General features: G+C 39.0%; 1 protein-coding gene across 2 annotated transcripts in view; it reads left to right on the forward strand.

Annotated features, from left to right (window-relative positions):
• The window catches only part of SPDYA (speedy/RINGO cell cycle regulator family member A), a gene marked incomplete at its 3' end in the record, with an annotated part of 23581 nt that continues 9167 nt past the window's right edge, over window positions 1-14414 (forward strand). Inside the window, exons 1-5 of one of the 2 annotated variants that reach the window (XM_079792280.1) lie at window positions 1-253; window positions 1373-1431; window positions 3535-3620; window positions 11594-11765; window positions 13900-14191. In XM_079792280.1, the coding sequence (XP_079648406.1) occupies window positions 19-253; window positions 1373-1431; window positions 3535-3620; window positions 11594-11765; window positions 13900-14191 (844 nt within the window). In that variant the 5' untranslated portion in view covers window positions 1-18. The remainder of the gene's footprint in view (window positions 254-1372; window positions 1432-3534; window positions 3621-11593; window positions 11766-13899; window positions 14192-14414) is intronic. The other variant, XM_079792281.1, reaches the window with a different exon arrangement.

Here is a 14414-nt window from a genome sequence, read left to right on the forward strand (position 1 = left end):
GAATCTTGGGAAAGCAAAATGAGGCATAATCAGCTGTGTTGTGAGACACCACCTACTGTCACTGTTCATGTAAAATCTGGGTCAAGTAGATCACATCAGCCTAAAAAACCTATTAACCTGAAGCGTCCTATTTTTAAAGATAGTTGGCCAGCATCTGAAAAAAATGCGCAGAATAGCAACAAGTCTAAACGCCCCAAAGGACCCTGTCTAGTTATACAGCGTCAGGAAATGACTGCTTTCTTTAAATTATTTGGTAGGTTTAAAATATTATAATAGTGTAATAGTGGTAATTAGAGTACTTAAAAATGAGAGAATGTGATGATCTATTTTATCATTTTCATAATAATCAGAGGATGCTCTTATTTTCTGTCAGATTTCTCATTTCCAACCAAGTCTATTTTAATTAGTCTTTTTTTAAATGTTGGATTTTGATTCTTTTGGATTAGAAATTCAAACTCATCTCACTTCTAGACGACTTAAATACAAGTGTCAAATGTAAATATTGGGCAATTCAAATTCATAGTATGAATTTTCTTTGACCTAAAGTAAAATACTACATAAAATCTCAGCCAAGCCAACAACCCAGCTTCAAGATTTTCTTTATTGCTATAACTGAGCTATTGAATTTGTTCAGATCATGAGACAGTGAGTGTTACTTTTTTTAAAGATTTTTTAAATTGATTTTTAGGAAGAGAGAGAAACATTGATATGAAAGCAAAACATTGATCATCTGCCTCCTGCATATCCCCTACTGGGGATGGAGCCAGAAAACTGGGCATGTGCCCTGACAGGGAATCAAACTGGGGACCTACTGGTGCATGGGAGGATGCTCAACCAACTGAGCCACATTAGGGGGGCAAGTCATTATTTTTTAAAGACTTGAGTTCTGTATCTGATTCCATTTCCACCTGTTAAAGATTGATTTTGGAAAGTAACAAAAAGCTAGTCAAAAGTTACCCAATACCTATTTCTCAAAGAGCTATTGGGATATTCAATAAATCAAAAAGTTCTACCATTCCCACTCCAGTCTGAGCTATATATTAAAGCAATTCAGAGTATCCTATATAATAAAGATGTAATATGCAAATGGTCATTACGCAGTGAAGTGTAACGACTGACCACATAATGACCAGATCACGGATCAGCAGGAGGGTGGGGCAGTGAGCTACAAGCGTGCAGCGGAGAGCTACAGGAGTGGTCAGGGCAGCAAGCTTTGAGGAGGGGGCGGGGAGAGCTACAGGAAGGCGGGGCAGTGGGCGGAAGGCGGCTGCCAGGGCTACTAGTCGTTTATAATCTCCTTATGTAGAAAATCTTCAAAAGGAAACATTCTCTCTTTAAAAGACAAGTCATAGCTAGCTGTCTTTTGTTGTAGATGATGATTTAATTCAAGATTTCTTGTGGATGGACTGCTGCTGTAAAATTGCAGACAAGGTAAATTTAGTAATAATATAATCATTAACCAATGTTATTATATTACTAAATCATCAGAACTTTCATGAAACCTTATAAGAATTTTCTTTTTATTGATTAAGTTTAGAAAAAGAACTAGCCTGCATTGCTCCTTCAAAGTGGAATCTTTGCATATTAACTGTAAAATTAGCATAAACCATAGATTCATTCTGTATTTTGGGGAATTGTATAGTATTAGTGATTAGATTTAAAAGACCTTAGACTTATATCTGTTTGATTGAAAACAAGAATCATAGATTTAATATGTTTAGATCAGAATTACTACCTTTTTTCAGGCTGTCGAGAAAGAATATTCTGAGATTCATTCCACTAAGGCAGTCTATTATACATTTTAATATTTTGTATAAAAATCCCAAAATCTTACAGAGTAAAATTAGCTCATTATGTTCTTTTATCAATGTTTCATTAAAAAAAAAAATCATGCTAACTTACATTCTCAGGACCAAACCATGCTGTTCTATACTCTTTCATTTTAGTTAAACCATTATGATTTCAGCTTTGTGAATGCCATCTTATACTAGGTAATCCTAGAAACTTCAGCATGACTTCACATCACTCTTAATGTGCCAATTAACAAAAAAAGAGAATGAATAAGTTACTATTGGTGTGAACTTTTTTAAAAATTTCAGGTTTAAGATAGCAGAGATAAAATTAGAGAAGGTTTATTTTTTAATTTTGGAAAATTTCAACCATACACAATTTAGGGTAGATATTAAAACAAAGACCCTCCAGGAACCTACCCACCAACTGTGGGCCATTCTTTTTTTTTTTTTAATATATTTTATTGATTTTTCACAGAGAGGAAGAGAGAGGGACAGAGAGCCAGAAACATCAATGAGAGAGAAACATTGATCAGCTGCCTCCTGCACATCCCCCACTGGGGATGTGCCCGCAACTAAGGTACATTGACTGGAATCGAACCTGGGACCCTTGAGTCCGCAGGCCGACGCTCTATCCACTGAGCCAAACCGGTTTTGGCTGTGGGCCAGTCTTGTTTTTTCTAATCCCTCTCCCCAAAAGCAGACATCCTAATATTTTATCCATAAATATTTTAAGATGTATCTATAAAAAAATGATATATTTTTAAACTTAATCACAATGTCACTAACACTTTTAAGTGTTGATGGTACTGCCTTAATATCAAATGTCCAGTTCATGTGGTGTAGTTTTACACTTGATTATATTAAATGCATTATAATAATTAAAGTTGTTGGACAGCAGGGGGCAGTGCTTTCAAAGTAACCAACCAGGAGCACTATGTTTTAACACTATCACATTGAAAATTTGAAATCTCCTTTATGGCCAATCCTGTGAAGGTAGGATAAATAGGCATTTATGAGAAGGAAATCTAATACATCAGTATTACAACTTGTTTTCAAGTTAAACAGCCAGAGCCTAACATAGTGTCTAAATACCAGGCTAGACATGTGTCTTTTTAATAATAAATATAAAACTTTTTTCAATGAAAATAAATCCATGTTATTCTAATTTTTGATTCGGAGTTATTTTTAAAAGATTATGTTAGAAAGTGAATATGGATGTCTATAACTAAAAGAATTCAGGGGGGGGAAATGTGTATATAACACACATCAAACCATTGTGGCAACATACTAACATGGTGAATCTAGGTGAAGAATATATGTTTATTCATTTTATGATTATTTTCACTTCTCTATAGGTTTGATATTTAACCTTTTGCACTCAGATGTCGAGTGTGACTCGACACGGTTAGCATTAGAATAAAGGAATCGAGAAAAAAGCAAGCGAGTGCACAGGGTTAAGATAGAAAAAAATGTGGTTTTGGTTCAAAAATATTGGCAATAAAATTTAGGAGTTCATTGTAGTTATAATCTTAATCATGATAAATGGTCAAGAATTAACTTCTCACTGTTCACATGGATTACAGGAAGCCAAAAAATAAGGACCCGAATAGGTAATTCTGTAATAAGGATAAATAATGCTTTATTGTTTTAGCTTGTTAGTCATCTTAAAGTAACTGTTTTAAAGCAGTTTTACTTATGAAAACACAACATTCATATTAACTTTTAACTTTTTTTCCTATAGTATCTTTTGGCTATGACCTTTGTTTATTTCAAGAGGGCTAAATTTACTATAAATGAGCATACCAGGATAAATTTCTTTATTGCTCTGTAAGTATGCTTTCTACTGTGATTTTTGTGGTAGTTATTTATAATATAGATGATACTTTATTTCAAACAGAGGCTGATGTATATTTTTGAATAAACCTTCCTGTATAAAAGCTATACATTTTTTACTTTAATAGGATATGTTCTTTTCACTGATCTTATCCTGCTTTATGCCTAAGATTTATTATTCCACTTGAATTTTTACTTGTACATTTTTCAGTGTTTCATATAAATTGTCCCAAATTTTCCTCTTTTGTACTTAGGTTTTTTAAAGCATATATATATATATATATATATATATATATATATATATATATATATATATAAATTTCCAGTTAATATATACTAAAAATCATTATCATCATTGCTCTTTTACATTGGATAGCTTGCAGAAAATGCTGTATACATACTCATTGTGGATTTCTGTCGATAACATAAGTGTTACTCATATCTGATACCTATAGTAGCTACTTAGTACTTAACACACTGTACTTTGACCAAGGCATATTGTTTTCCAATTTGTTCCACTGTAGAAGTCAGATTATACTACCTTTGTGATCTGGTAAATGGTTTTAATGACATGGTTTTCTAATCCTTGGGTCAAAATTCTGCTAGAATCTATGTAAATTAAGAATATGTATCTCTATCTCAAAACCTTTTATACCTAGTACCTGGATATAGTGCTGCAGTTAGAAATGTATGAATATAATTTTAAGTACTTAACTAGGGAACTACATATTAAAATATTTAATTTGAATACCAAAACAACTGTTAGCACTATAGGGTAAGTTTTTACTCAAAGTCTGCTTAATTCAGAATCAAAGAAATTTATCTTTGCATGCATTCAGGAGACACATTTTCTCATACATGGGAAAAAATTAATTCAATATGAAATTTGTTGATGATTGCTAAATTGGGGGAATATAATAGTATTAGCTAATACTGAGTATTAAGTGCAAGGCACCACAAAATATTTTTTATAAGTTCACTTAATCTTCTGATGATATACATTTTTTAATTATCTCCATTTTACAGATAGGGAAATTAAGGCTTAAATTAAGTACTTTTCAAGATCACAAGTTAGTAAGTGGCAGAGCAGGGGCACAAATTCAGCTGTGACTTGCCAATGGCCAAATTCAGCCATTGACCACTAGCTATAATGCTGTTTACATTGTATTTACAACGTTTAGTGTCCTACCTAATAAAAGAGTAATTTGCAAATTGACCGTCACTCCAACACACAAGATGGCCGCCCCCATGTGGACATAAGATGGCCACCACAAGATGGCCGGCAGGGGCGGGCAGTTGGGAGGGACCAGGCCTGCAAGGGAGGGCAGTTGGGGGCGACCAGGCCTGCAGGGGAGGGCAGTTAGGGTTGATCAGGCCAGCAGAGGAGGGCAGCTGGGGGAGACCAGGCCTGCAGACGAGGGCCCAGACCTGCAGGGGAGGGCAGTTGGGGGGAACCAGGCCTGCAGGGAAGGGCAGTTGGGGGCAACCAGGCCTGCAGAGGAGGGTCCAGACCTGCAGGGGAGGGCTGTTGGGGGCAACCAGGCCTGCAGGGGAGGGGTGACTGGGCCAGCAGAGGAGGACAGTTGGGGGTGACCAGGCTGGCAGGGGAGGGCAGTTGGGGGGACCAGGCCTGCAGGAGAGGGCAGTTGGGGGGAACCAGGCCTCCAGGGGAGGGCAGTTGGGGGGACCAGGCCTGCAGGGGAGGGCAGTTGGGGGAGATCAGGCCTTCAGGGGAGGGGTGACCGGGCCGGCAGAGGAGGGCAGTTGGGGCGACCAGGCCTGCAGGGGAGGACAGTTAGGGGTGACCAGGCTGGCAGGGGAGGGCAGTTAGGGGTGACCAGGCCGGCAGGAGAGGGCAGTTAGGGGCAATCGGGCCAGCAGGGGAGCAGTTTGGCATTGATCAGGCTGGCATGGGAGTGGTTAGGGAGTGATCAGGCTGGCAGGCAGAAGCGGTTAGGGGCAATCAGGCATTCAGGCAGGCAAGCGGTTGGGAACCAGCAGTCCTGGATTGTAAGAGGGATCCCAGATTGGAGAGGGTGTAGGCTGGGCTGAAGGACACCACCACCCTGTTCACGAATTTTGTGCACCGGGCCTGTAGTTGTATTATATTTGTACTAGAGGTCCACCGTGCGAAATCGTGCAAGACCCAGACTCGGCGTGCTGCAGGACCCAGGGTCAAGTCCCCGCCCACCCACACGTGCCTCTCCGCACACGCAGCCCTGCCCACCTTGAAGACAGTTGTGTATGAAGATAAGAATAGTTTCCTGCCCTAATCTTTCCTTCTCAGGAGCACTTAAATTGACCTTTGTTGGAAGATGACAATTGAACAGAGCAACATTTACTTGTTCCCATGAAGAAATCATATGCAACACTTACTTGTTCCTATGAAGAAATCATATGACGTTCGGCAGGTGCCTTTTGGCGTTTGGTCCTTATGGTGTGATGGCGTCACGGTCATGGGGTTTTTATAATAGAGATGTTGATGCAATATCTGTTTTTTAGTTTTTTTCTCATTTGAAAATTAGCAACAAACCAAAAGAAGCTTTAGTTTAAATCATACTAAATGCCTAAAATTGGGTTTGTTTGACTTTTTTGGTAAAGTTATTAACAGTAAAGTGCTGTGTTAACTTATACTATGTGGTAGTCTGGGAGGTTGCATTGCATGTTGTATATTAAAAATAACATGAATTATAATTTTCCTTTTACATATAATCATACTTTTGTACAGCCTGACTCAATAATTCTCCATAGTTTCTCACTTAGCCATAGTTCTAACTCGTTATTTTCCTTTCTATATCTACACTAATAATAGACAAATATGTAAATTGACAGTACCTCCACAATGCCCCACAGCCAGTTGTGAGGGAATATGCAAATTAGGAGGACAAAGATGGCGGTAGCCACGGAGCCAACCAGAGTGGGCAGGAGGCTTGGGTCGCCCCGGCGACAGAGGAAGCCAAGCTTCCTGCCCGCCTGTGCCGACCGCCAAAAGAGGGGCCTGTGGGTGGAGTAGGCCAGAGCAACCCAAGCTTCCCACCCGCCCTGGCTGGCCGCTGAAGGAAGGGCCTGTGAGTGGCAGCCACAGAGCGAGCCTGAGCATGCGGGAGGCTTCGGTCACCCAGGCTGGCTGCCGAGGGAGGAGCCTGCAAATGGCCCTCAGCTTCTCACCCAGGCTGGCCAGGCACCCCAGCGGGGACCCCCACCCTGAAGGGGGTGTGGCCAGCCTGAAAACAGCCATAAGCCCCTCACCCAGGCTGGCCAGGCACCCCAGTGGGGACCCCCACCCTGAAGGGGGCGTGGCTGGCCTACAAACTGTCCCAGCCCCTCACACAGGCTGGCACCATCCCCAGTGGGAACCCCCACCCCAATGGGGGCGTAGCTGGCCTGCAAACCACCACAGGCCCCTCGCCCAGGCCACCCCGCCCCCAAGGGAACCCCAACCCTGATCTGGGACAACCTTAAGGGCAAACCAGCTGGCCCCCACCCATGCACCAGGCCTCTATCTATACTAATAAAAGGGTAATATACTAATTAGACTGGGAGAACTTCTAGGAGACCTTCCAGACATTCTTCTGGACAAAGCCATGAGTCGGTGGCGGGGCCAAGGTAGAGGCTGTTAAGGGCCAAGAAGGGAGGGCAGTTGTGGGTGATCAGGCCGGTGGGGGGTGATCAGGCAGGTGGGGGGGCAGTTGTGGGTGAGCAGGCCAGCAGGGAGGGCACAGTTGGGGGCGAGCAGGCCATCAGTGGGGGTCAGTTGGGGGCAATCAGGCCAGCGGGGAGGCAGTTGGGGGTGAGCAGGCCAGCAGGAGGGCAGTTGGGGCCAAGCAGGCTGGCGGGGAGGGTAGGTGGTGGCAAGCATCCCAGCAGGGGGGCAGTTGGGGGTGATCAGGCTGGCGGGGGGGGGCAGTTGGGGGTGAGCAGGCCAGCATGCAGAGTGGTTAGGGGCAATCAGGCAGGCAGGCAGGTGAGCGGTTAGAAGCCAGCAGTCCCGGATCCACAGGGATCGGGCCTAAACCGGCAGTTGGACATCCCCCAAGGGGTCCCAGATTAGAGAGGGTGCAGGCTGGGCTGAGGGACAACCCCACCCCCATCCCCCCGTGCACGAATTTGCACCGGGACACTAGTATTCTTATAACTCTGAACTTCAATTATCATTCTTCCAATCTCCTTTACAGTTCTTTTTTCATACTGAGTTGCCTCTTCTACTTGATTGTAGGCATAAGGGCAAGGACCATGTATTTAACCTTTTTTTGCATCCTTTAGTGGCTAACATATAAAAGTTTCTTAATTCTTTACTTGAATAAACACAGTTTATTATTATGCAAAAAATGGACTCTGCTCCAAGAAAATATTAACTATTTCAAATTAGAAGGGGACTTATATGTATACAATGCAGATATTTCATCACGTTGAGACTCAAAAATTGTTAATCTAGAGTAGAATCATGATGTCCAATATCATGGTACATTATAGATTTTTCATGTTTCACTTAGCAAGCATGAAAGGAACTGATCTTCCACTCTATCTACCCTTTACTAAGAATTCTCAGGGATACTAAAAGTAAGAAATTACATAATTTTACAGAGAACAGGATTTGATTCATATAACTGAATGGTCTTAACAAGGTGCTTTATAATTCTATCTAATAAAAGGGTGATATTCAAATTAACCATCACTCCATCACAAAGATGGCGGCACCCATAGCCACAAGATGCCAGCACCCAGTCCTTTCAGCCCCGCTGGAGTCCCCAGTCCTGGGGGGGGGGGGCAGCCGCTGAGAGCGGGCAGCGTGAGTGGCCTGGCAGAATGCTTGCTTCGTTGCCACAGCAATGAGGCAAGCGTTCTGTGCCCGGCCGTGGATTTGCCTCTGGGCTGCGGAGAGCCTCTGGGCAGCGGGCATGGAGCAGTCAGGCCCCGCAGAGACCTACTGGTGCACGGATTTGTGCGCAGGTCTACTAGTAAGGTAATACTAAAATATGTACAATTATTTTAAGGAAGGATAAATAATATGTAGGTACTTATTTTATATTAATGTAACTAAATATGAATATGAATATGCACATGGTTTTAAAAAGTACATAAGAGGTCCCGGCCAGTGTAGCTAAGTGGTTGAGCATCGACCTATGAACCAGGAGGTCACAGTTCAGTTCCCAGTCGAGCACATGCTTGGGTTGCTGGCTTGATCCCCAGTGCAGGGTGTGTGAGAAGCAGGTGATCAATGATACTCTCTCACCATTGATTTTTCTATTTTTCCCTCTCCCTTTCTGAAATCAATAAAAGTATATATTTTGCCGAGGCCGGTTTGGCTCAGTGGATGGAGTGTCAGTCTGCGGACTGAGGGGTCCCAGGTTCTTTTCCGGTCGGGGGCATGTGCATTGGTTGTGGGCGCATCCCCGGTGCAGGGGGCAGCTGATCGATGTTTCTCTCTCATTGATGTTTCTGGCTCTCTATCCCTCTCCCTTCCTCTCTGTGAAAAATCAATAAAATATATTTTAAAAAATAAAAAATAAATAAAAGTATATATTTTTTAAAAGGTACATAAGAGGGTATACAATTAAAAGTAAGTCTTCCTTCTATCTCAAGACCTTGGTCTCCTTCTTCAAGGACAACTGTTTCATGTGTATCAGTCTAGAAATAATTTTCTATACATGAAGCAATGTGTGTATTACATGAAGTATACTCTACACTTCTGTACCTTTAAAAAAATTTTAATGTGAAATATGTACAAAAATAGCACATGGGCCTGGCCATTATGGCTCAGTGGATTGAGCATCTTTCCATGCAATGAGAGATCACTGGTTGGATTCCCATTTTCCGTCTTGATCCCTAGTAGCGGGTCAAGGAGGCAGCTGATCAATGTTTTCCTCTCATCTAGAAACCCACTCTCTCTCTCCCTCTAAAATAAATACTTTATTTTAAAAGTGATCTTTTAAAAAATAGCACATGGTATATAGTATGTAGCTATAGAGTTCGTTCTCACTGCAGAATAATATTCTATTGTTGCTTATATATTTGGAATTTTTTCTACCATCTTGTGTACTTTCTATATGTTCCATTTATTCTGTTTCTTCTTTCCCCTCCATTTTTATCTTTTTTTGGGTTGAGATTTTTAAATTATTTTTGACAGCTTTTTTACTTCCACTTATTTAGAAACTATGCAATTTATATCTATTCTTTTAGCAATTACCCAAGTTATTTTTAATCACACAACCTTGAGCATTTTAACTCTAATTATCCAACAATTATCCATTTAACTCTTTTTTTTACAATTCTGTAGTTTTTGTCTGATGTCCAAAAACTATTATTGTTTTAAACATTCAACATTTGTTTATATTTACCCTCATATTTATATCTTTGCTTCCTAATCATTCTTGCATCTCAAACCTCCCACCTAGGATCATTTGCCTTCTTTCTAACTGCTTTTGAGGTCTCTCTCTTTCTTTCTTTTTTTTCCCCTTGATGTTTATCTATTAATTCTAGTATCTTCAGACTTCAGGGTCTGTTTCTGCTCATGGTACCTTCAGTGCTTTGTAATTTTATTGTAAGTTGCCCATTTTTCTTGGAAAGTCATCTATGGGACTTGCATTGTTCCCAATGGGAAATCTGCTCCATTCTTACCTCTTACCATTTTTCCCCCGACTGCTTTCAAGATTTTCTCTTTATCATTGGTTTTGAGCGATTTGATTATGATGTGCCTTGGTGCTTTGGGCTTCAAGAAGCTTCTTTGTGGGTTTATAATTTTCATCAGGGTTTTAAAATTTTTAGCCATTATTTCTTCAAATATTTTTTTCTGTTCCCCTGACACCTTTTAGGGATTCCAATTTCACTCTTTTAAAAAATATATATTTTTATTGATTTTTTTACAGAGAGGAAGGGAGAGAGATAGTTAGAAACATCAATGAAAGAGAAACATCCATCAGCTGCCTCCTGCACACCCCGCACTGGGGATGTGCCCGCAACCAAGGTACACGCCCTTGACCGGAACCGAACCTGGGACCCTTCAGTCCACAGGCTGACGCTCTAGCCACTGAGCCAAACCGGTTTCGGCTCCAATTTCACTTTTATTAGGCTGCTTTAAGTCTTGTGGCTCATTGATGTTCTGTTTATTATTTTTGTTTATTTTCTCTACATGTTTAATTTTGGATAGTTTATGCAGTTACGCAGTTAATGCAGTTATGTCTTCAATGCACAGGTTTTTTTCTGCTGCAATATTTAATCTGCTATTAATTCCACTTAGTGTATTTTTCATTGTACACATAGTTTTCATTTCTAAAAGTGTGTCTTAACTTTTTTAACATCTGGAATAGTTATAACTGTTTTAATGTTCTTATCTGTTACTTTTACTATGTACTAGTATGTCAGTTTTGATTGATTGATTAGATTGTGTTCTGCTTCTGTGTATGCCTGATCCCTCTCAAGCATTTGACAGGATATTGATTTCCATTTGTGCATAAGAAACTACCTGATTGCCACTAAAGGCCATCAGAAAGGATTAGAGGGGAACAAGGCCTAAAATTTATCCAGGGGTGGAAATAGTGTCTGTTCCCACTAGCCAGACTGAAAAAAACTCATAATTGACAGGATATTGAGTAGAGTATTCAGGAAAGTGTTGCATCACTAGCAGAGAATAATTAGCCCCAGACTAAACATTGCTCCAGATCTACCAAAAGCATGACCTGAAAGGATCAGAATGTTTCCAAGTAACTGCATCCCAGAACAAAGCTCAAGATTTATAGGAATACACAAATATGCACACAAAAGAGAGAGTTCACAAATGTTCAGAACTCATTAAGGTAAAATTCACTGCATCTTTATTTATTTATTTATTTATTTATTATTTATTTATTTATTTATAGTAAGATGGAACATCTTTTATGTGTTTATAGTGCTTTGCTTTTTTTTTTGTGAACTACCCATTCCTGTCCTTTACCTGTTTCTTTCTTTGAGTCATTGGTCTTCTTTGTTAGGTATCTGGCTAATACAGTTGAAGAAGATGAAGAAGAATCCAAATATGAAATTTTTCCATGGGCTTTAGGGAAAAACTGGAGAAAATTGTTCCCTAATTTCTTAAAGTTAAGGGACCAACTCTGGGATAGGATTGACTATAGGGCTATTGTAAGCAGGCGATGCTGTGAAGAGGTAAGATTTTAAAATACTTTATATGTGTAATCTCTATCTTTTGTTCATATAATTTTCCTTTTTAATGTGCTTCTAACATTTACATTTTATTTTTTTTTGTATATATAAGGGTAGATCATTAGCCTTGATGGTTACCATGAATACAACTTGTGTATTGCAATGTTGTTTTAATTTTATACCACAAGAATTTAAAATTGTTATTTCTGTTTTTCAGAGCAGTCTGTTTCTGTAGGGTTTTTATTTTAGTGTGTTTCTCTTGTCTAAAAGATCACCAATATATTGGAAAAGGATAGGTGTGCATATTTTTAAATATCTTATGGTAATATCACTGGAGTTGAATAATAATTTCATTAAATTAAATATATGAAATTTCAAGTCCAAAGATTTAAATGTGAATTGCATGATATAAAATTTATATAAATTTAAATGTTTAAAAACCATACCTTTTTTCACATAAAATACATGAAGTTTCCTTGATGCCAGATTTTATTAAGATAAAGCAGAAAGACACTAAAAGTTAAAAGATTGGTTATTTTATTTAATGTTCTGGTTTTCAATACAGAAGAAAATTAAGTTTTAAACTAAAGAAAAATTCTAAAGTAGAAAATTAAATCAGTGACCACTGTAAGCCAATATTAATAAAGAAAACTTTAAAAAAAAAAAAAAAAAAAAAAGAAAAGAAGAAAAAATAAAGAAAACTTTGATAAATGTGAGCTAGATAATGCTATAATTAAATGGAGTTATATCCAGATAAATGGACTGTAGGCCAAAAGAGACAATGGACTAGTGTCGAACCTAAGGGAGAACTTTAGGGGCATATCATAAAACTCTGCCCAGAACTAACCATGTTAAAGATAAAGATTTAGCAAGTATACATATTTGTAGATTAAAATAGGAGGATTGTTGAATGTTGGGGAAAATGCAAGGATTCAGAGATAACTTAGAAATTCAAACCTTCATACACTTATTTTGGGAATGTGAAATAGCATTGTTGCTTTGGTAAACAGTCTGGGTATTCTTCAAAAAGCTAAACATAGAATTCCATATGAAGTCAGCATATAGGTACACTTCCCTAGCTTGACTTCTTAAATACTAATAGCTACCATTTTCCAGTTGCTTATAATGTGATAGATTTTACACATATCTAACCATCAGAATAACCCTGAGGCAGAATACTATCCCCATTTGAGATATAAACAAATTGAACCTCAGAAAGGTTAAGTAACTTGACCAGTATCATACAACTAGCAAGTGGCAGAACCAGGTAAACGAAAACTGACTCTAAAGGCAGTGTTTTATCTAACAAACCTTAGACAACAGTGACTGATAATGTAGTAAGGAATCTTAATTGGTTCATAAACAATTCATGTAATCCTCACAACAACCCTTTATAATAGACACATGCTCTTCGTGTTACAGATGAGGAAACTGAGGAACAGAAAGGTTAAGTAACTTACCTTTGTTCTTACCATATCCCTTGCCATAATTGCAAACATTTTAAGATTTGCCTAACATACATAGTTGGAAATCTCATATTCTTCTCTGCCCAGTATATTCCAAAGTTAATAATAATTGTTTTGGGATAACTGTATTATCTTTCACAAACTTAAAATATTCAGAATTGAAAAACCTGGAAGGTTGCTTCAGTCCTGTTTTCTATTTGAAATAATTTAAATACTTTAAATTATTGTCAAGGGTTCAAGCAATGAATCCCTTTATAGGTAAATACTGCCGTATCTGGAGATGCTTTTTTTTTTTCAAGATTGGTAACTTAGATTTTTAAATTTAGTTTTAAAAATAGCTGTTCTTTTCCCCCTCCCTCCTTCCCTCCCTTCCTTCTTTTCTTTTTTTCCAGAGAGGAAGTGAGAGGGAGAGAGAGATGAAAACATCAAGATGAGAGAGAATCATTGATCGGCTGCCTCCTTTATACCCTACACTGGGAATCGAGTCCAAAACCTGGGCATGTGCCCTGACTGGGAATTGAACCGTGACCTCCTGGTTCATAGGTTGATGCTCAACCACTGAACCACGCCAGCTGGGCTAGAGATAGCTGTTCTTAAGTTATATTTTTTGTGCTTAGTTTTACTAATCTAAAAAACTTACTAAAATTCTAAAAGAAAGCTTTCCACTATAGGTTATGGCCATTGCTCCAACCCATTATATATGGCAACGAGAACGCTCTGTGCATCACAGTGGAGCCGTTAGAAACTACAACAGAGATGAAGTTCAACTGCCCCGGGGACCTAGTGCCACACCGGTAGATTGTTCACTCTGTGGTAAAAAAGGAAGATATGTTAGACTGGGATTGTCTTCATCATCATCTTTATCCAGTGATACAGTAGATGTGATGGAAAAACATTCTCAGGAATCACACAACTCAATGAGCAAGATAGTTGAGCCTTCTCAAGCTTATAGCTATCCTCAAGGTATGATTTAGTGATATGTCAGAATTCGATTTATGCAAGTTATTAATCCAAGTTAGTTATTGACCTATAGGCAGGGATACATAACATATTCTACAACAATATGAGTTAAATTACTATTGAAATTTGTCCCCCTTTCAGTTACTTTTTGTCTTGTGTTACTGTTTTTGTTGGTAGCTTACCTAAACTAAAAGATTTTTAATGTGATTTACATTAAAGTAAAACC

Source organism: Cnephaeus nilssonii (assembly GCF_951640355.1).
Source record: "Cnephaeus nilssonii genome assembly, chromosome: 15".
NCBI classification, from domain to species: Eukaryota; Metazoa; Chordata; class Mammalia; order Chiroptera; family Vespertilionidae; genus Cnephaeus; species Cnephaeus nilssonii.